The sequence below is a fragment of the Eubalaena glacialis genome, chromosome 4, assembly GCF_028564815.1.
Source record: "Eubalaena glacialis isolate mEubGla1 chromosome 4, mEubGla1.1.hap2.+ XY, whole genome shotgun sequence".
NCBI lineage: Eukaryota > Metazoa > Chordata > Mammalia > Artiodactyla > Balaenidae > Eubalaena > Eubalaena glacialis.
The window spans coordinates 167,466,622-167,493,525 of NC_083719.1; the positions used below are offsets into that span (position 1 = coordinate 167,466,622).

At 46.3% G+C, this 26,904-nt stretch overlaps 1 protein-coding gene across 1 annotated transcript in view; it reads left to right on the plus strand.

Moving 5' to 3' along the window:
- RASGEF1C (RasGEF domain family member 1C) overlaps positions 1-20,838 on the plus strand; it is a 38,777-nt gene extending 17,939 nt beyond the window's left edge. Inside the window, exons 10-13 of the mRNA XM_061188545.1 lie at positions 11,512-11,607; positions 13,643-13,766; positions 20,249-20,321; positions 20,814-20,838. Of these exons, the coding sequence (XP_061044528.1) occupies positions 11,512-11,607; positions 13,643-13,766; positions 20,249-20,321; positions 20,814-20,838 (318 nt within the window). The remainder of the gene's footprint in view (positions 1-11,511; positions 11,608-13,642; positions 13,767-20,248; positions 20,322-20,813) is intronic.
- Positions 20,839-26,904: the final 6,066 nt, after the last annotated feature.

The following is a 26,904-nucleotide window of genomic DNA, read 5'->3' on the forward strand; positions in this document are numbered from 1 at the left end:
TTCCCTCTTCCAGCCACCAGTCCTTCAGAGCCCCAGGCCCCGCCTCCCTCTCTCCTCCTGAGTCAGCAGCCCCAGGCCTGCCATGCTGTGGTCTCCAGTTCCCTCCCCTCTTGGGTCCCTTTGTTCTCTGAACAGCTCCATTTGTCAGGGTCCCTCTGTTTCAGATCAAATTGTGGTTCCAAGTACATAGGGTCTTACACCTCCTTATCCTAAAGGCAATACCTTCATTGATGTGGACTCAGATCACATTTATGTTTTTGGAAATGACTAAACCAAGCTTCTTGCCACAGAACTGCATTTTCACAGATCTTGTTCTTATACATTTGCATTTGGAGGACATTTGCTCGTCCTGATCAATTTTTTGTTTGTTTGTTTTTGTTTTTGTTTTTTTTTTGTTGTTTTTTTTTTTCACACACACTGTATTTTATTTTTACAAGAGATAAATAGACTGACACCAAGCATTGTACATGGATGACCACAACAAAAGCAACAATGATTGCAATTACCAAACATGAAACACACTCATACTATGTCATAATATTGACATTCAGTCCAGTAATCCTCCACTGCAACAGCTCCTTTACTTTGCAGTGAAAATTGATTTGTATATTCTTTGCCTCTGAGTTCTTGTGGGATTTTTTCTTTTTTTAAATTCAAACAGAAAGTCACAAAAATTATACTCATCCTCATCAGTTCACTCAGTCCCATGTAATTAATTTTTTTTTTTCATCTTGATCTTTTGTTAGCACTTTTATGAGCTCATCAGTTTTTCATTAGAGTTCTGAAAATGCTTATTCATTCAGTTCAGCAGTACAGTCAGGTACCAGAAACCTGTACTTGTCAGAGTCTTTTCCATGAATTTCCTGAAGATGAAACCCTTTTATAGGAACATATTTACAAAAGCATCAGAGTACACCCAGAACTGTCTGTAAATGACAAAATACTTAAAAATGACCACGGTTAAAGATTTGATGAAAGTTCATAATAATGCAGTTGACAAGAAAATTAGTTATTTCTGAGATATACATTTTAAAGTAATAACTAGGATTATGACTTATAATATTATACCAGAACATATAAGATTTTTAGAAATTTCATGTAATGTCTGAAACATTTATATTAACATATTTCCATACAAATAACCCAATGAAAGTTTAGTATTAGTTGTTTTGTTTGTTTGTTTATACTGCAGGTTCTTATTAGTCATCAATTTTATACACATCAGTGTATACATGTCAATCCCAATCGCCCAATTCAGCACACCACTATCCCCACCCCACCGCAGTTTTCCCCCCTTGGTGTCCATATGTCTGTTCTCTACATCTGTGTCTCAACTTCTGCCCTGCAAACCAGCTCATCTGTACCATTTTTCTAGGTTCCACATACATGCGTTAATATACAATATTTGTTTTTCTCTTTCTGACTTACTTCACTCTGTATGACAGTCTCTAGATCCATCCACGTCTCAACAAATGACTCAATTTCGTTCCTTTTTATGGCTGAGTAATATTCCATTGTATATATGTACCACATCTTCTTTATCCATTCGTCTGTTGATGGGCATTTAGGTTGCTTCCATGACCTGGCTATTGTAAATAGTGCTGCAATGAACATTCGGGTGCATGTGTCTTTTTGAATTACGGTTTTCTCTGGGTATATGCCCAGTAGTGGGATTGCTGGGTCATATGGTAATTCTATTTTTAGTTTTTTAAGGAACCTCCATATTGTTCTCCATAGTGGCTGTATCAATTTACATTCCCACCAACAGTGCAAGAGGGTTCCCTTTTCTCCACACCCTCTCCAGCATTTGTTGTTTGTAGATTTTCTGATGATGCCCATTCTAATTGGTGTGAGGTGATACCTCATTGTAGTTTTGATTTGCATTTCTCTAATAATTAGTGATGTTGAGCATCTTTTCATGTGCTTCTTGGCCATCTGTATGTCTTCTTTGGAGAAATGTCTATTTAGGTCTTCTGCCCATTTTTGGATTGGGGTGTTTGTTTCTTTAATATTGAGCTGCATGAGCTGTTTATATATTTTGGAGATTAATCCTTTGTCTGTTGATTCGTTTGCAAATATTTTCTCCCATTCTGAGGGTTGTCTTTTCGTCTTGTTTATGGTTTCCTTTGCTGTGCAAAAGCTTTGAAGTTTCATTAGGTCCCATTTGTTTATTTTTGTTTTTATTTCCATTACTCTAGGAGGTGGATCAAAAAAGATCTTGCTGTGATTTATGTCAAAGAGTGTTCTTCCTATGTTTTCCTCTAAGAGTTTTATAGTGTCCAGTCTTACATTTAAGTCTGTAATCCATTTTGAGTTTATTTTTGTGTATGGTGTTAGGGAGTATTCTAATTTCATTCTTTTACATGTAGCTGTCCAGTTTTCCCAGCACCACTTATTGAAGAGACTGTCTTTTCTCCATCGTATATCTTTGCCTCCTTTGTCATAGATTAGTTGACCATAGGTGCGTGGGTTTATCTCTGGGCTTTCTATCTTGTTCCATTGATCTATGTTTCTGTTTTTGTGCCAGTACCATATTGTCTTGATTACTGTAGCTTTGTAGTATAGTCTGAAGTCAGGGAGTCTGATTCCTCCAGCTCCGTTTTTTTCCCTCAAGACTGCTTTGGCTATTCGGGGTCTTTTGTGTCTCCATACAAATTTTAAGATGATTTTTTCTAGCTCCGTAAAAAATGCCATTGGTAATTTGATAGGGATTGCATTGAATCTGTAGATTGCTTTGGGTAGTATAGTCATTTTCACAATGTTGATTCTTCCAATCCAAGAACATGGTATATCTCTCCATCTGTTGGTATCATCTTTAATTTCTTTCATCAGTGTCTTATAGTTTTCTGCATACAGGTCTTTTGTCTCCCTAGGTAGGTTTATTCCTAGGTATTTTATTCTTTTTGTTGCAATGGTAAATGGGAGTGTTTCCATAATTTCTTTTTCAGATTTTTCATCATTAGTGTATAGGAATGCAAGAGATTTCTGTGCATTAATTTTGTATCCTGCAACTTTACCATATTCATTAATTAGCTCTAGCAGTTTTCTGGTGGCAGTTTTAGGATTCTCTATGTATAGTATCATGTCATCTGCAAACAGTGACAGTTTTACTTCTTCTTTTCCAATTTGTATTCCTTTTATTTCTTTTTCTTCTCTGATTGCCGTGGCTAGGACTTCCAGAACTATGTTGAATAATAGTGGTGAGAGTGGACATCCTTGTCTTGTTCCTGATCTTAGAGGAAATGCTTTCAGTTTTTCACCGTTGAGAATGATGTTTGCTGTGGGTTTGTCATATATGGCCTTTATTATGTTGAGGTAGGTTCCCTCTATGCCTACTTTCTGGAGAGTTTTTATCATAAATGGGTGTTGAATTTTGTCAAAAGCTTTTTCTGCATCTATTGAGATGATCATATGGTTTTTATTCTTCAATTTGTTAATATGGTGTATCACATTGATTGATTTGCGTATATTGAAGAATCCTTGCATCCCTGGGATAAATCCCACTTGATCGTGGTGTATGATCCTTTTAATGTGTTGTTGGATTCTGTTTGCTAGTATTTTGTTGAGGATTTTTGCATCTATATTCATCAGTGATATTGGTCTGTAATTTTCTTTTTTTGTAGTGTCTTTGTCTGGTTTTGGTATCAGGGTGATGATGGCCTCATAGAATGAGTTTGGGAGTGTTCCTTCCTCTGCAATTTTTTGGAAGAGTTTGAGAAGGATAGGTGTTAGCTCTTCTCTAAATGTTTGATAGAATTCACCTGTGAAGCCATCTGGTCCTGGACTTTTGTTTGTTGGAAGATTTTTAATCACAGTTTCAATTTCATTACTTGTGATTGGTCTGTTCATATTTTCTGCTTCTTCCTGGTTCAGTCTTGGAAGGTTATACCTTTCTAAGAATTTGTCCATTTCTTCCAGGTTGTCCATTTTATTGGCATAAAGTTGCTTGTAGTAGTCTCTTAGGATGCTTTGTATTTCTGCGGTGTCTGTTGTAACTTCTCCTTTTTCATTTCTGATTTTATTGATTTGAGTCCTCTCCCTCTTTTTCTTGATGAGTCTGGCTAATGGCTTATCAATTTTGTTTATCTTCTCAAAGAACCAGCTTTTAGTTTTATTGATCTTTGCTATTGTTTTCTTTGTTTCTATTTTATTTATTTCTGCTCTGATCTTTATGATTTCTTTCCTTCTGCTAACTTTGGGTTTTGTTTGTTCTTCTTTCTCTAGTTTCTTTAGGTGTAAGGTTAGATTGTTTATTTGAGATTTTTCTTGTTTCTTTAGGTAGGCTTGTATAGCTATAAACTTCCCTCTTAGAACTGCTTTTGCAGCATCCCATAGGTTTTGGGTTGTCGTGTTTTCATTGTCATTTGTCTCTAGGTATTTTTTGATTTCCTCTTTGATTTCTTCAGTAATCTCTTGGTTATTTAGTAACGTATTGTTTAGCCTCCATGTGTTTGTGTTTTTTATGCTTTTTCCCCTGTAATTCATTTCTAATCTCATAGCGTTGTGGTCAGAAAAGATGCTTGATATGATTTCAATTTTCTTAAATTTACTGAGGCTTGATTTGTGACCCAAGATGTGATCTATCCTGGAGAATGTTCCGTGCGCACTTGAGAAGAACGTGTAATCTGCTGTTTTTGGATGGAATGTCCTATAAATATCAATTAAATCTATCTGGTCTATTGTGTCATTTAAAGCTTCTGTTTCCTTATTTATTTTCATTTTGGATGATCTGTCCATTGGTGTAAGTGAGGTGTTAAAGTCCCCCACTATTATTGTGTTACTATCAATTTCCTCTTTTATAGCTGTTAGCAATTGCCTTATGTAATGAGGTGCTCCTATGTTGGGTGCATATATATTTATAATTGTTATATCTTCTTCTTCGATTGATCCCTTGATCATTATGTAGTGTCCTTCCTTGTCTCTTGTAACATTCTTTATTTTAAAGTCTATTTTATCTGATATGAGTATAGCTACTCCAGCTTTCTTTTGATATCCATTTGCATGGAATATCTTTTTCCATCCCCTCACTTTCAGTCTGTATGTGTCCCTAGGTCTAAAGTGGGTCTCTTGTAGACAGCATATATATGGGTCTTGTTTTTGTATCCATTCAGCAAGCCTGTGTCTTTTGGCTGGAGCATTTAATCCATTCACGTTTAAGGTAATTATCGATATGTATGTTCCTATGACCATTTTCTTAATTGTTTTGGGTTTGTTTTTGTAGGTCCTTTTCTTCTCTTGTGTTTCCCACTTAGAGAAGTTCCTCTAACATTTGTTGTAGAGCTGGTTTGGTGGTGCTGAATTCTCTTAGCTTTTGCTTGTCTGTAAAGCTTTTGATTTCTCCATCAAATCTAAATGAGATCCTTGCCAGGTAGAGTAATCTTGGTTGTAGGTTCTTCCCTTTCATCACTTGAAGTATATCATGCCACTCCCTTCTGGCTTGTAGAGTTTCTGCTGACAAATCAGCTGTTAACCTTATGGGAGTTCCCTTGTATGTTATTTGTCGTTTTTCCCTTGCTGCTTTCAATAATTTTTCTTTGTCTTTAATTTTTGGCACTTTGATTACTATGTGTCTCGGCGTGCTTCTCCTTGGGTTTATCCTGTATGGGACTCTCTGCGCTTCCTGGACTTGGGTGGCTATTTCCTTTCCCATGTTAGGGAAGTTTTCGACTATAATCTCTTCAAATATTTTCTCTGGTCCTTTCTCTCTCTCTTCTCCTTCTGGGACCCCTATAATGCGAATGTTGTTGCGTTTAATGTTGTCCCAGAGGTCTCTTAGGCTGTCTTCATTTCTTTTCATTCTTTTTTCTTTAGTCTGTTCCGCAGCAGTGAATTCCACCATTCTGTCTTCCAGGTCACTTATCCGTTCTTCTGCCTCAGTTATTCTACTATTGATTCCTTCTAGTGTAGTTTTCATTTCAGTTATTGTATTGGTCATCTCTGTTTGTTTGTTCTTTAATTCTTCTAGGTCTTTGTTAATCATTTCTTGCATCTTCTCAATCTTTGCCTCCATTCTTATTCCAAGGTCCTGGATCATCTTCACTATCATTATTCTGAATTCTTTTTCTGGCAGGTTGCCTATCTCCACTTCATTTAGTTGTTTTTCTGGGGTTTTTTCTTGTTCCTTCATCTGGTATATAGCCCTCTGCCTTTTCATCTTGTCTATCTTTCTGTAAATGTGGTTTCTGTTCCACAGGCTGCAGGACTGTAGTTTTTCTTGCTTCTGCTGTCTGCCCTCTGGTGGTTGAGGCTATCTAAGAGGCTTGATGGGAGGCTCTGGAGGTGGGTAGAGCTGACTGTTGCTGTGGCAGTCAGAGCTCTGTAAAACTTTAATCCACTTGACTGTTGCTGGGTGGGACTGGGTTCCCTCCCTGTTGGTTGTTTTGCCTGAGGCAACCCAACACTGGAGCCTACCCGGGCTCTTTGGTGGGGCTAATGGCAGACTCTGGGAGGGCTCACGCCAAGGAGTACTTCCCAGAACCTCCACTGCCAGTGTCCTTGTCCCCACGGTGAAACAGAGCCAGCCCCCGCCTCTGCAGGAGACCCCCCAACACTAGCAGTTATGTCTGGTTCAGTCTCCCCCAGGGTCACTGCTCCTTCCCCTGGGTCCCAATGCACACACTATTTTGTGTACGCCCTCCAAGAGTGGGTTCTCTGTTTCCCCCAGTCCTGTCGAAGTCCTGCAATCAATTCCCACTAGGCTTCAAAGTCTGATTCTCTATGAATTCCTCCTCCCGTTGCCGGACCCCCAGGTTGGGAAGCCTGACGTGGGGCTCAGAACTTTCACTCCAGTGGGTGGACTTCTGTGGTATAAGTGCTCGCCAGTCTGTGAGTCACCCACCCAGCAGTTATGGGATTTGATTTTACTCTGATTGCGCCCCTCCTACCGTCTCACTGTGGCTTCTCCTCTGTCCTTGGACGTGGGGTATCCTCCTTGGTGAAGTCCAGTGTCTTCCTGTCGATGATTGTCCAGCAGCCAGTTGTGATTCTGGTGCTCTCGCAAGAGGGAGTGAGAGCACGTCCTTCTACTCCGCCATCTTGGTTAATCTCTCCATCCTGATCAATTTTGTTTCTCCTCCAAATTCTCCTAGTGGCCTCTGATACAAGAAACCCTCCCAGGCCCTGGGATTGCCATGATCCTCTGGCTTAAAACCTGTCACCAGCTTGATGATTAGAGTCGTTCATCTCCATGGGGAGAAAACAGCAAGACTTGCTGTGCCTTTTCAGTCTGGTCTCTTGCAGGAACATTGGTGGAATCAGGGCCCCGCCATAGTTTGTGGAAGTTGCTTCCAGCTTGAGGAATAATAGAACCAGTTGCTGTTCTTGAAATTCGAAGTCACTCTGTGATTGTATTGGATGCATATGTGGTCAGGTTTGGGGAGCAGGCTGAGATATGTGCACTTGTGCAGTCCACCAGGCCTTCCCAGCCTCCTCCCCGCAGAGCACAGATTGTGCGCAGACCCAGGCCACACTGTTGGCCATGTCCTGTCCAGCTGGCCCTTCCTGTTCAGGCTGTCAGCACTTCAGCAATGCTGGGTCCCGGGGAGCCTGGTGCAGGGGGTGCAGCACTCAGCAAGGCATGTCCTCAAGTCCCAGGGCAGGTGAGCCTGTCCCCGGGAGCCAGGAAGCTGGAAAGCCAGGGCAGCAGGGGCATGCCCTCGCTTCACTGAGCACCCACCACACGAGGGCCGCTTGACCACCATTTCCCAATTTAATTCTGACAACTATTCCATGGGGTATACTTCAGCATTGCCACTTTCTGCATTAGAAGACTGAGTCTCAGAAAGGAGCCCTCACTTGCCCAGTCACTCAGCAAGTAGGCGGCAGAGCCAGGAATCAGACTCTAAGTCTCCCAGTCTTTTCTACCTTCCATCCTCAGGGCACAGGTACCATGTGGCAGTCACAGGGGTACTGGCTTATGGCCCAGGAGTTGGACTGTGGGTGGAGGTGCCTAGAGGAGGCTGCAGCCTTTGGACTGAGGTGTCAGTCACAGCACTGGTGCTCTGCACTGTTTTCCTTCTACCCTGAGGGCAGAGTGAACAGACTGGGACTTTGTGCTCCTACTCTCTGCACCCCTTCTAGCTCTGGGGTGCTGGGACGCTGTGCATTTCGGTCTGGGGCTATAGGTGGGAGACCTACAGAGCTGTGCACTTAGTTTCACTGCATTTTCCTCTAACTTCCAGGGAGTTATGGACCATGGGCTAGACACACAGAAGCTCCTTCATGAATGGATGGAAGGCTGGAGGACAGATGGACGGATGGATGGATGGATGGAAGAATGGATGGAAGGAAGGATAGATAGATGGACAGAAGGGTGCAAGGAAGGGAGGAAGAAAAGATAGAAGAAGATGGAAAGAAAGATGGAAAGCTGGAGGTTGGAAGGAAGAAAAGAGGGAGGGAGGGTGGGAGGGAAGGAAAGAGGGAGGAAATGAAGTATGGAAGGAGGGAAAGAAGCTTAGAGATGCTCTTGCAGTCTCCCAGTGCCCGCAGCTGAAACTTTGAGGCCAGGAGGTCACTTTGTGTTTTCTTCCTGCCTATGGCTGGACCCTACCTGCCCCTCCCACTCCCCTAGTCTCTGTGACAAAGCAACCTCCACACAGGCTTCTCTGGGTGCCCTCCAGGTTGAGCTGGGTTCTGATAGAATTGCTCAGGTCCAGAAAACAAGGGCCCAGGTTTACAGTCATGTGGACAGACAGAAGTGGTGAAAAATTCTCACACATGGGAAATGCTGCCACCCAGAGGACCACTTCAATGGCCCTGCCACCAGGAAACCTGCACCAGACCCCTAGGGAGCCGTCTCTGTCCCCAGAGTCCCACGGCCCTTAATCCCCACCCCTGCCCGTCTCAGTGGGTCTCCCAATTCCAACTCAATTCAGCCATCATGCACAAGAACTGGACCAGGGACTCAGCACCAGTGTGGGTGGTGGGAGATGGATGGAGACCACCCTCCCTCCTGGCACAGTGAGGAAGAAGACAGGACAGGGGCTCTGGGGCAGAGTCCTAATCCTGCATCCACTACTTACTGTTGTGTGAGCTTCTATGAGTTACTTAACCTGTCTTAGTCTCAGCTTCCTCATCTGTGAGGTGGGGTCATAAAAGCCCTATTTCACAGGACAGTGATGAGGATGAAACACGATCTCATGTGTATACACCTCAGCACAGTGAAGCACTCAGGCCCACCACCGATGCCCCAGTGACAAGGACGTAAGTGGAGACTCTTTGGGAGCACAGAAAGGGACTAAAGCCAGCGTGGGGGAAGCCAAGATGAGGCTTCCTTGTTTTGTAGGTTGTTCCCTTGACTGTCTCCCACTATACTGGGATCAGGAATGAATGTGTGTGACACACTCTCACTGTCCCCCAAGCCCCGGCACCTAGCATAGAGAAGACATGAGCAAATGTTTGTGGAAGTGACATAAATCTAGGGTGACCAGTTCATCCCAGTTTGCCTAGGACTGCCCCAGGTTTAGTACCACAAGTCCTGCATCCCAGGAAACCCCTCAGTTGTGGACAAACCCTGCTAAACCTGGCTCTGGTCCTGGCCCTGGTGATCACTAGCTGGATGACCTTGTGCCAGGCCCTGCCACTCTATGGACCTTGGTTTCCCCATCTGCCCTGCCCAGCTGAGCCATCCATGCTTCTATGCTCTGCCGAGTGGTCAGTGCCCAGGTCCTCGCATCAAAGCCCTTGTCAGCTTGGATGGGGAATGACCTAGGTAGTCCCTGAGCCAGAAGTGTCAGGGCCTGGTGCCCGGTCCTAAGGGTAATGGGCTAGAAGCCGGCCCTAGCTGGCCTGGCCACATGTGCCCAGCTCTGGAGCCTAAGGGCAGAGCAGATGTGTTAGTTTCCTGGGCTGACATAACAAAGCACATAAACTAGGTAGCTTAGAACAGCAGAAATGTATTCTCTTACAGTTCTGGAGGCCAGAGGCCAAAATCAAGGTTGGAAGGGCCATGCTCCCTCCAAAGTCTCTAGGGGAGGATTCTTCTTTGCCTCTTCCAGCTTCTGATGGCCATAGGCACTCCTTGGCTAGTGGCCGCATCACTCCCATCTCTGTCTCCGTTGTCACATGACTACCTTCCCAGTGTGTATCCAAATTTCCCTCTTTTTATAAAAATACCAGCCCACCTAATCCATGTGACCTCATCTCCATTTGATTCCATCCGTAGCAAAGACCCTATCTCCAAATAAGTTCCCATTCATAGGCGCTGGGGGGTTTAGGACATGAACATAACTTTTTTTTTTTTCTATTTTTGGCTGCATTGGGTCTTCGTTGCTGCGCACGGGCTTCCTCTAGTTGTGGCGAGTGGGGGCTACTCTTCGTTGTGGTGCGCGGGCTTCTCTTGTTGTGGAGCACGGGCTCTAGGCCCGTGGGCTTCAGTAGTTGTAGCAGTTGGCTTCAGTAGGCTTCAGCAGTTGTGGCTTGCAGGTTCTAGAGCACAGGCTCAGTAGTTTTGGCACACGGGCTTAGTTGCTCCGCGTCATGTGGGATCTTCCCAGACCAGGGATCGAACCTGTGTCCCCTGCATTGGCAGGCGGATTCTTAACCACTGCACCACCAGGGAAGTCCTTGAACATAATTTTTTGAGGGGCACAGTTCAACCCACAACACAAGGTAGACCCAGCTGGTTCCCCAAGAGTAGTCTGAGCTGTCACCAGTTGGACTCCTTTCTCTAGGGGTTAGCAGGTATGGAACAAGGAGGGAGAAACAAGACATCTGACAGTGAAACACAGAGACCCCATCCTTCTCAGGCTGAGCGCATAAGCCTGTCCCTTCAGGAACCAGAGTAGGGATGCTTTCAGCCTTACCATAGTGCAGCAGGATCAGATCTTTAGCATCAAGAAAGACATAGAATGGCAAATTGTTAAATGTATATTTTTAAAAGAGGCCACAGAATTTCACAGCAGATAATTCACATTCCATTAGCATATTTTTTGATTCATAAAACAAAAACTTTAAAAAAAATTTTTTTCTATTTCAGTATATTTATTCTTTTCTAAAATTTTTATTTTATATTTAACAGTGTGCTCGGCACATACCATTCCTCCTGGGGCACATGAGTCAGGAGACCTAAGTCTGTGGACCCCTGGACTCTGGGGAGAAGCTCCCACTGGCCTTTCCCAACAGACGATGGGAGAAACGTTCAAAGGCCACTGAAACTATGCATCTTTCACCCAGCCCCAATAGGAGGGGGAATGGCATTGTATACAGTAAGAGCTCAATCAGCACTGCACTGGGGTCTGATGGGACCTGGGAAGAAACAGTCTGGCCCCAGTTTGTGCCTCCTTTCTTTGTGGTTTCCACATTGCTCCCCATGGTACACACTAAGTAGCCTATGGCCCATGAAGCCCTGAGGCTGTCCAGCCTTGCCCAGGTGGGAAGTCTCTCCCACCTTCTGCATCCTGGTGTTGTATCTGAGGTCCCTGGGGCAGGTGGCTGCTGGCAAGGCTGCCTCTCTCCTATGCAGCCACTGTGGGGAGGCCAGCTGAGGGCTGATCTGCACCCTCTCCCTTCCAGATCGTCATCCCCTTCTTCAGCCTGCTCATCAAAGACATCTACTTCCTAAATGAAGGCTGTGCCAACCGCCTCCCCAATGGACACGTCAACTTTGAGGTAGGGTCCAGGGGCCTTGGAGGGCCTGCCACCTAGTTAAGCAGGCTGATAAAAGCTCCCAGAGCAGGAGTTCTGGCCCTGAATGGTTGGATTAAAGGAGGACTCCGAGGCAGAGTGCAGCAGTTTGCAGCCAACATCAGAATGGGATTATTGGGGTCTCCCCACATCTTCCATAGGAAGAGACTGAGGCTCATGAAGACATTGACCCCCACTCTGTGCAGGCCTCGCGTCTAGCACAAGTGAAGTAGCATCATTTTCAGTCCTTAAGGAGCACCAGACTGGCGAGAAAGACAGCCCTGCAGACCCACAGTGACAATTGACGCGGTGCTGTGACAGGAGCTGCACAGGGGCACAGTTCACGGTCAGGAGAGGCCTCCCAAAGGAGGAGCCCTTAGCAACAGGAGGAAGTGTCAGGCAGAGTGGGAAGAAGGAGAGAAAGACTTCCTCTCCCTCTGCAGACACTCATCACTGTCAGCTCAAGTGTTCCCTCCTCCAGGAAGTTCCCCTTGACCTCACAGGAGGAGAGAGGCCGCTTCTATAGCGGGCTATTATCCCTCAGTCACAGCACCCAAGTCCCCAAGCTCTTTAGAAGCAAGGCCAGGCTGATCCACTCCATGTCTCGACCCCACATACAGGCTTACCCAGCATGTACGTCTTGAAGTGGCTGGTGGGCTAGGCATAGGGAGGGGGAGGAATGGGGCCCAGGAGCCCCAAGGGCACAGGACAGTGACAGCAGATGGTCACTGAGTCAGACAGAGCATGCCATGAGCAGTGGTACCCCCCCAATCCACAGGAAAGAAGAGGCTCTTCTCCTGCGAGAGGGCCAGCCCTACCCTAGTGCTTGCCCCACTCAGTATCCAACTCCAAGGCGCAGCAGTCCTGGGCCAGCCCCTCGCTCTGTCCAAGTCTCAGTCTCTCCCTCTGTGAAACAGGGCTGCCACCATGACCACACAGAGTGGCTAGGAGGAGTGGACATGCCGCATGGCCCGCCAAAGGCTCTTCACGTGTCTCCTGCTGACAGGGCCCACAGTGAACGCCTGGGCCCTTTGGCCTGGAGCTGCCTCTGCTGTGGGGCCTCACATGGACACCCCGGCAGACCTTCACATGCTGCCCACAGGCCTGGTTACCCCTAGGGGCCGGCATAGCTGGAGGAAGCCCTGTCCAGCAGGTTGCCTGGGCTCTGCATCCCAGGGGGCAGTCCAGGCTGGAGGCGATATGGAAGAGGCTGGGCTTGGGAGAGACTGCAGGGGCCAAGGGGGCCTGTGAGCTCACTCTCCAGGTGATCCCAACGCACAATCTGTCTCTTGCCTTTCTTGAATTGGTCCTCAGAATCAAGGCCTGGGCGGAAGGATGGGTGGGCGAGCAGTGAGGGGCAAGAAGGCAGTATGTTCATGTGGCCCCAGGTCCCGGGGCATGAGCAGTGGGGACTGGGGGCAGACACCAAGGCTGATCAAAGAATGCCACAGAGTGAGGTTCTCACCCAGTCACAGCTTTGTATTTAAAATCCTGCTTTAAGTTAGCAGTTTTTAAAATCTTAAATAAATGTACTTAAATTTTACTCAATTAAAATTCTACTTAAATGAATTAAATTTTACTTAAATACATTTATTTAAATGTATTTGCCTCTTTCTCTACATAAACAAACTTGCTGTAAGTAGGGATATATCGCTTGCCATTAGTTGAGATAACCACAAAAATAAACAGAATGAAACTAAAGTAATAGTCACCTCTAGCTAAATGCACTGCCTGCTGATGGCATAGCCCAAGGCGGCTCTCTCGCCATGACAAGGGGGACAGGTGAACCTTAGGTGCTGGGCGTGGCAAATTCTTCAGAGAGAATGAAGAGATGTGACAAACGTCCAGATTTCCTGATGGGTGATTCCATCACTTTTCTGCCCCATGTCCCACCTTGCCCACCCTAGAGACAGGCCTCACTGGGGATGACGAGAGACACCAGGCCAGGGCCGGCCCCACTGTCACAGGTGACCTCCAGGCACTCAGGGTGCATCGTTTTGTGTCTCTGTGTCCCTGGCAGAAATTTCTGGAGCTGGCCAAGCAAGTAGGAGAGTTCATCACATGGAAACAAGTGGAGTGTCCCTTCAAGCAAGACCCCAGCATCACCCACTACCTGCACACTGCTCCCATCTTCAGCGAGGATGGTAAGGTGGCCCCATGGCCTCCCTGACCCCCAGCCACAGAACTCGTGGGTGGTCTCTTGGTCACATCACCATTCAGGGCCCCTGCTCTGAGCAGGGATGCACCACATGTGTGCTAGTTCTGCGAGGAAGCAGGGAAGTCTGCATCCCCTAACTGAATAGTTGCTACCCCCAGAGCGCAGGACAGGGTCTGAGGAGCTGCAGGTTGGGCCCCAAGGCCAGGCTTCCCCCGGGCACAGTTTGGATGCCGTTGGACATTGTAAATCTGAACAATGTCTGACCCTAATTTCCTCAACAGGCAAGTGGGCATGATGATAAAAACAGCCCTTCCAGGACTCATGTGGGGGTGGCAAAGCACTACGCTGACCGTGGGTCTTTCCACAACTGGTGTGTGCATGTGCATGTTTGCATGTGTGAGTGTGTACCTGTGTATGTGTGTGTGTTCATGTGTAATACACACCAGCATGAAATGAGGCATCCTTTCTCCAGAGCACTGTTGATGTCTGTCCCCTTAAATAGTCAGTATTTCCATCCGATCATTTGTCAGACACAACAGATTTGCTTATGAATTTGCTAAATGAGCATACTCCTGGAGCTCCCTCCTCCAGAAGAGAAAGTGCTGGAGAAGCAAACAGTCATCTGGCTGAGTTGATGGGCCCTGTGGGGAGCAGAGTGGCCCCATGGTTAGCTGCTCTCTGGATGCAGGATCCCCTGGTACCACCCTGGGAGAATGCTGCTCAGCACACAGGAGGCCTGGCTCCTTGTCATGGCAGGCATTTTACACAGGGACCCACACCCATGCTCAGGAAAACATTTTCTGCCAAAAATAAAAAATTAGGGGGAAGGACTTTTTAATGACTTGCTTCTGAATCGTTAATACTTTCAATTTTGCCGTTTTATTTTTTATATTTTGGAGCCAGTAATTTTGGGGGGTCTCATCTATATCTAGAGTCTCCCCTACCCCACATACATGAGAAGCTCAGCAGCCTGATGGATAAACCAGCCTGGCTGCTCCCACCCCAGAAGCTGTGTTACCCTGGGCAGCTTTCTCACCCTCTCTAAGCCTCACCTACTGCATCTATAAAGGGTAGGTAATGAGGTAATGTGAGAAATTACTTCCCAGGGCCATGGTGAGAATTAATTGATGTGACACAAGCAAAGCCCACAGGACTGCACTCAATCAATACTAGTTGTATTAGTTTCTTATTGGTGCTGTGGCAAATCACCACAAATTTGGTGCCTCAGAACAACATAAATTGATCCTCTTATGATTATAGAAGTTAGCAAGTCTGAAATCAGTTCCACTGGGCTAAAATAGAGGCGTTGGCAGAGCTGGTTATTTCTGGAGGCTCTGGTGGGAGAATCCATTTCCTGGCCTTTTATGACTTCTAATGGCTGCCTGATTTCCTTGGCTTGTGGCCCCTTCTTCCATCTTCAAAGTACATTACTCCAGCCTCTGCTTCCACCATCATATTGCCTTCTGTAGTCGTCTCCCCCTTTCTCTCTTATAAGGACACCTGTGATTGCATTTAGGGCCCACCCAGATAATCTCCTCATCTCCAGATCCTTAACTAAATCACATCTGCAAAGTCCCAAAAGGGCATATTCAGGGGATTAGGACCTAAATATCTCTGGGACCCATTATTCAACCTACTACACTAGTTATTATGATGACTGTTGTCATTACCCAGTGGAACTTGGGCAATAAAATGTGTCAAAGGCACATTAGGAGAGAGGTGGGGGAGAGTCTAGAGGCAGGAAGGGCAGAGGTGGGGTGGGGGCATTTCATTCACTCCTTCAGTCAACAATACTTCTAGAGAGTCTGCTATGTGCCAGTCAGACAGACTGCTATGAACTTGTAAATAAAATCCCGGCCCTTCTGGAATACCCTTAGAGAGAAGCACCTTCTCTTTTGACCCTCTCTTCTTCCTATCCTTCCCTCTACCCCCTCCAAAAGAGCTGAGAAATTCAAGAGAAGGGACCTAAGATGTATTGGGCCCCAACTGGGATGGTAAAAGCCTCTGACAAAAGCCTGGCCCTGCCCTCAGCTCCATCAGACCTCCCCTGACAGGGCATGTTGGCAATCCAATCAGTCTCAGGCTCCCTGAAACAAGTGAAAATACAGAAAATCTCAGCAGAGAAACAGGAGATATAAGGAAGAACCAAATGGAAATTTTAGAACTGAAAAGTGCAATAACTAAAATAAAAAACTGAACAGATGGGTTCAACAGCATAATGGAGAGGACAGAGGAAAGAATCAGTGAGCTGGAAGATAAAACAATAGAAATTATACAATCTGAACAACAGAAAAAAAAATAGACTGTACCAGAGCCCCAGGGACCAGTGGGACTATAACAAAAGATCTAACACTCATGTCATCAGAGTCTGGGAAGGAGAGGACAAATTGGGTATGGTTGAAAAGTACTTGAAGAAGTAATGCCTGGAAATTCCCCAAATGTGGAAAAGACATAAACCTACAGATTCAAGGAGCTGAGTGAATCCCAAACAGGATAAACCCAAAGAAACCCATACCAAGACTCATCATAGTCAAACTTCTGGCAACTAAAGAAAAAGAAACAAATCTTGTAAACACTGAGAGAGAAATGATACTTTACCTATAGGAGAAAAACAATTCAAATGACATCAGGTTCCCCATCAGAAACCATAGCCAGAGGCAGTGGCACATTTTTCAAGTGCTGAAAGAAAACAACTGCCAACCCATAATTCTATATCCAGTGAAAATATCCTTTAGGAATTTACTGTAGATAAGTCAAAATGGAATTCTAAAAACTGTTCAGGTAACCCACAGAAAGAGAAGAAAAACAAAACACAGAACAAATAGAAAATAATAAATAAGTAAATAAATAAATAGGCAGACTTAAGCTCTAACATATCAATACTTATATTGAATGTAAGTGGTCCAAATACACCAAGTAAAAGACAGAGACTGGCAGAGTAAATTAAAAATGTGACCCAACTATATGCTGCCTACATGAAACTCATTTCAAATATAATGATGTAGACAGGTTAAAAAATAAAAGGATGGGGACACATTAATCAAAAGAAAGCAGAAATGGCAATAATAATATCAGATAAAGTATACTTCAGAAGAAAGAAAATTTCCAGAGGCAGAGAGGGACATTATGTAATGACAAAATTGTCAGTCTCCCAAGAAGATATAGCAATCCTAAATGTGTATCTACCAAACAACAGAGCTGCAATATTTATGAAGCAAAACCCAATAGAACTGAAAGGAGAAATAAATAGATCCACAATTATAGTTTAGAGATTTCAACACCCTCTCTTAACAATTAATATAACAACTAGACAGAAAATCAGCAAAGACATAGCAGAACTCACCAATACCATCAAACAACAGGATCTAATAGACATTTATAGAACATTCCATACAACTACAGCAGAATACACATTTTTTTCATTTGCCCACAGAACATATACCAAGATAGACCGTATCCTAAGTGCAACAAATTAAAGTAATTGAAATCATACAGCATTTGTTCTCTGATCACAGTGGAATCAAGCTAGAAATCAATAACATGATAACAGGAAAATCTCCAAACACTTATAATCTAAACAACACAATTCTAAATAATCCATGAGTTAAGAAGTCTCAAGGAAATTTTTTTAAAAATTGAACTAAATGAAAATGCTATCAAAATTTGCAGGGTGCAGCTAAAGCAGGGCTGAGAGGGAATTTTACAGCATGTAATGCATACATTAGAAAAAAAGGAAACACCTCAAATCAATCATCTAAGTTCCCACCCCCAGAACCTAGAAAAAGAGGAGCAAAATAAACCAGAAGTCAGCAGAAGGAAGGAAATAAGAGCACAAGAGAGCAGAAATCAATGAAACAGAAAACAGAACAATTTTTGAAAGTTAATTGAAGAGCTGGTTCTTTGAAAAGCACAGTAAAATTTCCATCCTCTAGCAAAGAACTTCTTGGCAGAGAAAAAGAGAGAGAAGACAGAAACTACTAGTATCAGGAATGAAACAGGGTATCACTACAGACTCTGCCAACATCAAAAGACTTGTAAGAAAATACTATGAACAACTCTATGCATGTAAATTTGACAATTTAGATGAAATGGACCAATTGTTCAAAAAACACAAACTGCCACAACTCAACATAAAATAGATAATTTGAATAGCCCTATAGCTATTAGGGAAATTGAATTTTTCATTTAAAAACATCCCAAAATGAAATATCTGAGCCCAGATAGTTACACTAGAGAATTCTACCAAATATTTAATGAAGTAACACCAACTCTGCACAATCTCCTTCAGAAAAAAGAAGAGGAGGGAACTTCCCAGTTTATTTTATGAAGCTAGTATTAGCATGATATCAAAACTGGACAAAGACAGTACAGATAATACACTCTACCCAGATAATCCCTCATGAATATAGATGCAAAAAATCCTTAAGAAAATATTAGCTAGTATAATTCAGCAAAATATAAAGATAATCATATATCATGACCGAGTGGCCTTATTCCAGAAATGCAAGGCTATTCAATATTTGAAAATCAGCCAATATAATCCACCGTATTAACAGGTCAAAGAACAAAAAAAAACTAGATTGTGTCAATCAGTGGAGAAAAAGCATTTGACAAATTTCAACACCCGTGCATGGTAAAAACTCTCAGAAAAATAAGAATAGAAGGGAATTTACCAACTTGATAAATTGCATCTACAAAAACCCTTCAGCTAACATCATATTTAATGGTGAAAGATGGAATGCTTTCCCACTAAGATTGGTAACAACTCAAGGATGTCTACTCTCACCACTCTTATTCAACATTGGTGGAAGACCTAGTCAGTGCAATAAGGCAAGAAAAGGAATAAAAGACATACATATCAGAAAGGAATTAACACTGCCCCTATTTGCAGATGTAAAAAATCCCAAGGGATCCATAAAAACTCCTAGAACAAAATGAGTTCAGCAAGCATCACAGAATACAAAATAAACAAGCAAAAATCATTTTATTTCCATGTACTCACAATGAATATGAGTTCACTGAAATTAAAAATACAATACCATTTACAATCAATCAAAAAAGAAATGCTTAGGTATAAATCTAACACAACATGTATAGAAGTTGTATGCTAAAAACTACACAATGCTGATGAAAGAAATCAAAGATCTAAATAAATGGAGAGACATGACATTCATAAATTGGAAGACTCCAACATAGCAAAGATATCAGTTCTCCTTTCCAAATTTCAGGACAGATTTAATGCAATTCCTATCAAAATTCCAGGAAGATTTTTTATAGATACAGACAAAATTATTCTAAAGTTTATATGAAAATGCAAAGGAACTAAAATAGCTGAAACAATTTTGAAAAAGAAGAATGAAACAGGAGGAATCACTCTACCCAATATTAAGGCCAATATAGCTTGAATAGCTACAGTAGTCAAGACAGTGTGGTGTTTGCAGGACAGACACATAGATCAATATAACAGAATAGAGGACCCATAAAGAGACCCACACAAATATGCCCAGTGATTCTTGACAAAGGTGCAAAAGCAATTCAGTGGAGGAAAGATAGTCTTTGCAACAAATGGTGCAGGTGCATTTGGACATCCATAGGGCAAAAAATGAACTTCAACCTAAGTCTCACACTTTATACAAAAATAAACTCAAAATAGATCACAGGCTTGAATGTAAAATGTAAAACTATAAAACTTTTAGAAAAAAAGAAGCAAGAGAAAATCTTCAGGATGTAGAACCAAAGAGTTTCTTATAAAATTAAGTATGCAACTACTATGTGACTCAGCAATTACAGTCTTGGGCATATATTTATTCCAGAGAAATGAATTTACATGTTTGCACAAAAACTCATACACCAATGTTTACAGAAGCTTAATTTGTCACAGCCAAACACTGGAAACAATACAGATGTCCTTCAGAGGGTGAATGGTTAAACAAAGTATGGTATGGAATACTATTCAGCAACAAAATGGAATGACCCACACTGACACACACTACAGCATGGATGAATCTCTAGAGAATTACAGTGTGAAAAGAATCAATCCCAAAAGGTTACATACTGTGTGATTCCATTTATATCACATTCTTGAAATGACAAAATATAGACACAGGGAACAGATTAGTAGTGGCCAGGGGTTAAGAGAGGTGTGGGGATGGGAGGGAAGTGTGTGTGGCTATAAAAGGGTAGCATGAGGGATCTTTGTGGTGATGGAATGTTCTATATCTTGACTGTGTCGGCGCCAATATCCTGGTGATGATCCTGTCCTATAGTCTGGCAAGTGGTTACCATTGGGGAAAACTGGGTAAAAGATACACAGATCTCCCTGTATTATTTCTTACAATTGCTTGTGAATCTACAGTTACCTCCCAACAACAATTTAATTTAAAAACAAAAAGCAGGTGAGACTCTGGGTGTAGAAGAGGTTATTGTCATGGCTCATAAATGCATAATATCACTTCATTTTCTGACTAGGTCTTTATTTGGCTTCTTATGAAAGTGAGAGCCCAGAGAACCAAACAGAAAAAGAGAGGTGGAAATCTCTAAGGTGAGTCTCTGTGCCAAGACAAGTGTGGGAGGCAGGTGGAGGGAGCGGGTGGGGCGCTTGGGGCCAAGACAGAGTGGAGGGACTTCATCTACACCCGGTTGTCAGCCTCCTGGGAGCCCCTCCGTGGGGAGGGGCCAGGTCAGACCAGGGTCTTAGAGGTGGGGAAGGAACTTAAGTGATGGGGTAGGGAGAAGAGGCTGGAACCACGACCCCTCACGACTGGAGGCTGCCCCATGGGCAGCTGAGATGTGTGCCCCAGGGAACCCCAGTCCATACTCTTATGCCAGAAAGTGAAACACACACCACCTCCTGCTTGTTCGGCCTGTTAACACAGCCGAGCGGAGGTTGGAAATGATGCGCAGCAGCGGGCTCTAAGGACCGAGCCAAGAGGATTGCACACGCCCCTGTGGGGTGGGGGGCTGGACGGGAGTATAACCACGGGCTGGGCCAGCGGGCTCTCACCACCCTCACTCGGCATGTTTAAATCTGCAGGTCTTCTATTCTGGGGAAGACGTGAAAAGCACTGAGCTGGAGGAGGATGGGGAGGAGGAGGAGGAGAGGAAGCCAGCAGAAGCCTTCTGCCACCCTGCCCCAGCCAGCCCAGTGGGAGGAGGAGGCATTGGTGCCTCGCTGCTTTGCAAACTGTGATCCTGTGGCCTGGTGCCCATCACAGTGACCACACAGCACAGGAGACCTTTCTCCACCTTTTGTGGAACCTCAGCCCTGGAAGGGCCCAGAGCCTCCAAACACAGGGGTGGCACGTGCCTCAGGGGCCCTGCCTTCAGGACAGTGGTGCTCACATTGTTGGTCAGTCTGTCTGTCCTCGGCGATGACCCAAGGGGTTGGGTGACTGCAGTGTCACTCTCAGTGGGTGACTCGTGCCATGGAGACAGACACCCAGTCCGTCTCCAGGTGGCCTGGGAGCCTCTGTATCTCCAGCGAGCATCACCATGACGTGAGAAGGGCCAGAGCCCACCAGTGGCCCCTGCCATTCTACTGATGGACCTAACCCTGTCCCTTGAGATGGGCTGGTTTCTGCAGCCCCGTGCACCCCCTTTCTGCATCCCGCTGGTATCGGGATAGCTTTCTGGTGACCACTATGATGCTGGTCAGCAGGACAAATTTGAATCACAGACTTGACAGTGTGTACAGTACATTGTAAATTTTAGAGTTGGTATAAACACATTGGTATACCCTGCGTATCCACATCCACTTCATGTCTCTCACCCGTGGGCTTCTGCCAGGATGCAGGGCAGTTTCCCAGCTCAGGCCCAGGAATGCTGTGACCACAGGTCAGGAGGGAGACTTGGTGGCTATTTCCACTCCATAGACCCCATGTCCTGCTAAAAGGAGCTGGTGTGCAGTAGATGCTAGGTAAGCTCCGGTGAATGGATACTGACAGCCTTGTGTGAGGCCAGATGCCTCTCTTGTTTGGGCAAGGAGTGATGAATCCAGGGAGGACCCTCAGTCCACCATGAAGCTCCTGCCCTGGGGCTCTCACCCAGCTCTTCACACACTGAGCCAAGTTTCTGGGCCAGGAAGCGGAGGGGCTGTGGAGCTGCTGAGCCCCTACCTGGCAAGTGACCAGGTCACCCAGCCAGGAAGTCAGGGAGCGTGATGTACACCCCCATTCCTGGTCAGGGCCTGAGGGCAGAGTGATGTGTTGAAGGTGCACTGATGCATCCTGGCCAGCTCCTGACCATGTCAGGACTCTCAGAGTCTAGGACCCCTTCAGCTAGGACCTGACACTGCTGTCCTGGCAGTGTGGCCTTGGGTCCCACCTGAGGGACAGGTAGAGACAGAGCAACCAGCACCCCAGGTGCCTCCCCCAACTTGAGGAATTCTGCCTGATGAACCCAGGACCTCAGCAAGGCCCCAGAAGGGCCCTGCAGCCTGACAGAGGCATGGGAACACTGCACGTTAGGGTTGAATGGGATCTGCTCTGCACCAGACCAGCCCACCCCTTTTCATCTGAGACCCTAGAGAGGGTGAGTAGTGGAGTGGGTAGCAGAGCAGGAACTGGGCTTCAGCCAAGCCCAGGCTCCCACCCTGCCTCACACCATATCTAGCTCCCCAAAGGGGTGTGGGTGGAGTCCTGGGGGGTTCCAGGAGCTGACTAGAAGCACCTCCTGATCCCCTCGTCCCTACCCAACACACTCCCTTGGTGTCTGGGGCAACATAAGACAAGACCCTTACAAACATCAGCAGGGACTGTCCCTGCGTCCTGGTCACACTGAGCGCTGCCTGTCAGGAGCAGGGGCAAGTGGCACAGAAGGGGTTAGTGGCCTTGGAGATATGTGATGGCCGGTCCAGGGCTGATGCCCATGGAGCTCTGGGAGGCCTGCCCGGGGAGGAGGAGGTTATATCCTTCGCCAGCCACAGGGAGACAGGACACTCTGGAGGGGGTTCCCAGTCTACGCATGGGCCCCGACCTTGCCGGTCACCTGGCTCCAGCTCCCTACTCCTGAGCAACTCAGTGCAGGGACCTACGAGGAAACCCCAGAATGCTGAGCTTCAGGAAGCAGCAGGTGAGGTCAAGGGGCTGGGGGCAGCTGGCCACAGTGTCCCCCCTGCCTCATGCAATCCCTCACCCAGGCCCAGGATCCCAGCTCTCTCTTCAAGGCCAGATCCCAAATTCCTCAGCTCAGCCGTACGCCTCGCAGTCCTCTCCATCTCATACTGGGAGATTGCAGCAGCCTCCCCCAGGCTGTGGGGAACATGAAGAAAGGATGTTGGAGAAGCAGTACAGGGCCCGCAGCTGAAACTCTGGAGGTTAGGTGAGAGGCAGGTCAAGCATGTCACTGCTGATAGAGGCCCACCCCCAGGCCTGAGTCTATTTCCTATTTCCTAGTTCTGTGGCCTTGCAAATGCTCTTCCCACTGCCTGGCATGCTGTTCCTGAGCTTGTCGATCTAGTCGGAGCTGCAACCTCAGCTGTAAGTTCCCCCTTCTGGGGAGGGGTTCCTGACATGCAGCCCCCTCACCCACATCTGCTCCCTCTAGCCTGCAAGCCCCTCAGTGGCCCAGTGCAGAATAGGTGTCAGGTGAGGATGGTGGTGTGAGGCCTGGGCTCATCCCCAGCTGGGAGAGGGTCCAGGGAAGGAGGGAAGGAGGCAGCCCATGGCCAGCCCCACAGAGATCACAGGGCCAAGGGGACACAAGCTGAGTGCGTTTGTGTCTTAGATTCATCCCAGGGGCCCTGCTCCCTGCCTCACTGAGCACCCACTTGGTACCAAGCCCCAGGTGCCCAGGCCAGGAGGAGGGCCTTCTCTCAGTAACTCCGCAGGTGAGGATCTTGGTGCCCTTTCTCCAGGTGCAGCCTCGGAGCCCAGAGAGGGACGGTGCCCTGCTCACAGTCATTTGGATGGTTCCTTAGTCACATCCAGGACTCCAGGTCCTTTCCTGTAGAGGCCCTTTTGTCCTCCTGCCATCCTGGCCTCAGTCCCTATGGCCAGGTCAGATGGCCCACAGGGGATGCAGCAGTTGGAGCTTATTACTGGGGGGCAGGTGTCAGCCACACAGGTGGTGCCCAAGAGTGATGCCCGTGAGGCCAAGTTTGGTGCCAGGTGACACAGATCCCTGCCACACAGCAGGTTTGAGGCCGCCCAGCTGAGCCACACAGCAGGCACTTGGGCCTCAGGGCTCCGGGGCGACCAGCAGCCCCACTGTGCACAGGAGGTCAGGGAAGGGCCATGGCTATAGTCTCTCCTTTGTTGTCTAGCACTTTTTCTCTGAGCCCTCCAGGGAAGGAACAGGGGGGTTAGGACAGGAAGATGTCCCTGTCTGGGGTTTGCCTCAGAGACCCCTGGGCCTGGCTGGGGTCTCAATTCATCTCATATGGGTGATCTGTGGGTCCTCTAAAGCCCCTGCCCCCTACATTGCTTCCCCACCCGCCCTAGTTTCTTGGGGCAGGTGTCTCCATTGTGGCCAGTGACCAGTGACTTATCCCAGGAACTCAGCCACATCCAGGCTTCTGTGGAGGCCTGTCTATCCACCTGACAGCCCTCCAGGGCAGGACCCCAGACAACCCCAGGGTGGTTCTCAAAGGTGTGTCCAAAGTTCTCCCAGAACACCACAGACCCTAACAACTCAGAGACAGACAGCCACCAGTGTGGCCCCACGTCCTTCAGATACCGCAGGCAGGTATCAGACCTCAGGGCACTGCATCCCCCACGCTGCAGGGCTCATATGAGGTTCCCAAGGAAGGGGCACCCCACCCACAGCACGCCCAAGCAGTGCCCTCCCCAGTCTCTAACTCTTGACCACTGATACACCCCATCCATGAGTCAAGGGAGCAGGGAGCCAGATAACTCAGTCAAGAGCCACAGTCAGGGTGTGCCTCAGCTGGAAGCTCCATTTCACCCCAAAACTGAAATGCTTCCATCATGGGTGCTAAGCCCTAGACCTGGCACTTTATATACAGCTTGACACATCCCACGAGATAGGTGCTATCACCATCCCCCTTGCCAAGTGACAAAACGGAGGTTCAGAAAGGCAAAGCCATTGCCCAAGGACACCCAGCTTGCAGGGACAGAGCCTGGGCCTACCAGGGTCCATTGTCCACCAAGGCTCTGCTGCTCAGGGTGCTGAGGAGTCAAGGCGAGCTCCAGATGGCCTCTGGGTCTTCCTACAAGCACAGACACAATGACACACATCTTTCCTCCGCTCGTGCCCCTTCCTCTTTGGAGGGTTGCTGAGCCCCCTCGTGGCCCCTGGTGTTTCAGGTGTGCCATCTACTGTCTCATGTATGCTCAAGACAACCTCCCCGCTCCCCTATTGCACACACCCCTCTGTGGGCTCTGCTGGGCACAGCTGTGCCTCTTCCCCAGCAGCAGAAGACAGCAGGCCTCACCCCACGCTCCCCATCATGCTACCCTTTGCCACCGGCATCCATGCTGTAAGGTTCACATCCCAATACACAGCGTCTTCAGTGAAAATGGCTCCATTTTTCACTCTCAGGACTCAGATGGGAGCCCTAGATCCCTGGGCCAGGGAACAGATCCAGAGAGATCTTAAAACACACACACCAGATGCTTCTTAGCACAACCAGGCCCTTGCCCTCAGGCTGAGCAGAGAGCCTGACACTGCCTTAGATATCCAATGCTGGGCCTCCAGGCAAGACCAGAAGGGTAGAAAAATTAACTGGGGATGAACAGACCTGAGGCATAAGCTAGAACCCCCACCAATAGACCTCCACCAAGTGGGCAAGCTGGGGAAAAGATCAGCAGAGAGACGGGGGAGACAGGAATCCAGTGTGTCGGGGGCAGAGAGCAATGGCAGGAAAGACTCGCAGAGGCCAGATGGTGAAATACACCCCCCTCACCTGGGGAAGACCAAGGAGCTTGGAGTTTACCCTGGAGCTCTGGGTTGGGGCAGGAGGGACACTAAAGTGTTTTAGGAGGTGATGTAATTGTTAATTTTATGTGTCAACCTGACTGGGCCACAGGGTACCCAGATATTTAGTCAAACATTATTCTGGGTGTGTCTGTGAGGGTGTTTCTGGATGAAATTAACATTTGAATCAGTGGACTCAGTAAATCAGATTGTCCTTCTCAATGTGAGGGGACCTCACCCAATCAGTTGGAGGCCTGAAAAGAACAAAAGGTGAAGTAACGGAGAATTCACTCGCTCTCTGCCTATTTTCCACCTGGGACACGGTTCTTCTGCATTTGGACTGGAATTTACACCATTGGCTGTCCTGACTCTCCACCTTGCATATGGCAGATCTTGGGACTCTCAGCCTCCATAATTACATGAGCCAATTCCTTATCATCTATCTGTCATCTATCCATCATCTATACCTATCTATCTATCTATCTATCTATCTATCTATCTATCTATCTATCTATCTACCTACCTACCTACCTACCTACCATCTATATATCTCTCCTATTGGTTTCTCTGGAGAACCCAGACTAATATAAGAGGTAACATGGTCAGTTTTAGAAAGATTTCTTTGATACCTTTTAACCCAATAATTCTACTTTTGTAATTTATCTTAAGGAAAAAAATTTGATTAGCACAGTATTTGCATAATAGGGAAGTAACTAAATGGTTACATTATTCCTGTTCCTGTGACAGCAGGTGGATTCTGCTCCCCAGCCCAGCCCAGAACCTAGAGAGCCCCCACCTGCTGAAGAGGCATGCCTAAACTCCTGCTTGGAGCCCAAGTGGGAGACTGATGCATTCTCCTGGCCTCTGCATGCACACTGGATGGGCTGACAGTGAGGAGCTAAGTCAGCAATAAGATTAGTGCAGCATAGCAATGCAGAAAGCTCTTCAGCCAATTTACTTACTCTTACTGCTTTTGTGGACAGTTACATCTCATTTACTTCAATAATTATTTGCCTTTTTGCATTAAAACATAAATAAAATACATCAGGGTAGAGCACAGTTTGGTTTAAACTAAGATCTCTTAACACTAACATATACAACCTCTCCGTCTAGGTCTGTCTTTATAGTTAATCACTGGATCTCACACATGCAGGCACTTAGCAAGGAGACCCTGCTAGGAGGCGCTAACAGGATGCAGGCGAGAGAAGAAGGTAGCCTGGGCCAGAGTGTAACAGTGGAGGTAGCAAAAC